We start from the raw sequence: 1,648 nt of genomic DNA, 5'->3' as shown, positions 1-1,648 counted from the left end.
GAGAGAGAGAGAGAGAGATCGCGTGTCTGCTTAAGTCTGTGTACTACTCAGTTCTATAATGTATTAAAAAGCCACCTGAGATGTGTCCAAGAATAACCAACTTGTCTTTTTTATAATATCCATTTACGCTTCCATCGACGCAATTTGGATTACTCAGGAAGCACTGGCTTTGAAGATGGGATTGATTGATTGATCAGAAATGTTAAACGCCTGCATCTACACAATGTAGACCATTTAGGAGGAAATCCTTTAATATTATAATATATGGAAAGAGAGAGAGAGTAGAAAGAGAGAGAGTAGAAAGAGAGAGAGAAATAGAGAGAGAGAAAGAGATAGAGAGAGAGAGAGAGAGAGAGAGAAAGAAAGAGAGAGGGAGAGAAAGGAGAAAGAGATACATAAAGACAGGAGGGACATTCTTCAACCCATTAATTTGTCCACTCAAAGGAAGGAAAGAGCATAATAATAATGTAATAAAATAGCGACAAGTCATCCTGCGTTTTTGTTTTGTTTTTGTTCTCGTTTGTTTGTTTGTTTCCAAATAATATTCTTACAGCACTTGCAGCACAAATATAATTATATAAGTACCAAAGATCAAAGATGTTAGATATAAAGAAGAAATAAGCTTAACTGGCACGATAAGTGAGCAGACCCTTTCATGGATCCTGGAGAGAAAGTGGGGGGGGGGGGGGACAGCTGTGGCATTGCGCCGCCTACAATAATGCCTATTCTCCAACCAAGTAAGTAAGTATACAAAGAAGAGAGATAAGGACGATAGGTGGGTCCTGTTAGATAGGAAAGAAAGCACAAACCACATAAGAACACCCGCCAACCATCCACATGACCAACCTTGCTTCCAGGCCTGGCTGACGCTCCTTGCTTGGGAAGGTAACAGTAGACGTATATCAAGTAACCCACGAGGATGGCAATTCCAATGATGAAGAGAACAGCGACGACGATGCCGATGATGAGGCCGATGTCGGTACTCTCGGAAGGAACTGGTGTAAGGATGGGTTGATTTAGATATAATTTCAGGCCACATATTGATACAATTAAGACAGAGGCTAATTAGTGAGTGATGAGTTCAGATTCAAAAAGTAATGTCACGCAAGTGCCGGTGACACGATATTTAGATGGATGGTCACTGCACTGGGGTGTGACCTTGAGCAAGAAATATCCCTAGCTAGAAAAACAGGGTGCTGAACAGTGGTTACCAGCAATGGCATGTTTATGAACTTTTTCTTTATTGGTGTGATATTGTCTATATATATGTATGCATGTATTTATAGTTATATATTTTTGTATGCTTACTGTTGTAAACAAAATTTATCAGTAATATATAAGCCAGGGAGAAACGATAATACCCTACTTGTAACACCGATAAAATCATACAAATCGTATGGAGAGAGAGATCGTTCTCATATCTTGGTCCATTACCGACGGAACTAAGACAAACAAGAACACTTGATAGCTTCAAAATACATTTTAAGCTTTTTCTGTTCCTGCAGGCCTACCCTTCATAAGCTTTTAGCGTTATTTTCATTATAGTTGTTCTGAATGAAAATAGTCCGTGTATGTGAGTGTGTGTGTGTGTGTGTGTGTGTGTGTGTGTGTGTGTGTGTGTGTGTGTGTGTGTGTGTGTGTGTGTGTG

At 39.7% G+C, this 1,648-nt stretch overlaps 1 protein-coding gene across 1 annotated transcript in view; it reads right to left on the bottom strand.

Moving 5' to 3' along the window:
• The window catches only part of LOC106011970, a gene marked incomplete at its 5' end in the record, with an annotated part of 1,864 nt that extends 869 nt beyond the window's left edge, over positions 1-995 (bottom strand). The window contains 1 exon segment of the mRNA XM_013083411.2: positions 847-995. Coding sequence (XP_012938865.2) covers positions 847-995 — 149 coding nt within the window.
• Between the last annotated feature and the right edge of the window lie 653 nt (positions 996-1,648).

Source organism: Aplysia californica, unplaced genomic scaffold (genome assembly GCF_000002075.1).
Source record: "Aplysia californica isolate F4 #8 unplaced genomic scaffold, AplCal3.0 scaffold00231, whole genome shotgun sequence".
Classification (NCBI taxonomy): Eukaryota; Metazoa; Mollusca; class Gastropoda; order Aplysiida; family Aplysiidae; genus Aplysia; species Aplysia californica.
Note: the sequence above shows the minus strand (reverse complement) of the source record. Positions and strands in the feature narration are given on the sequence as shown.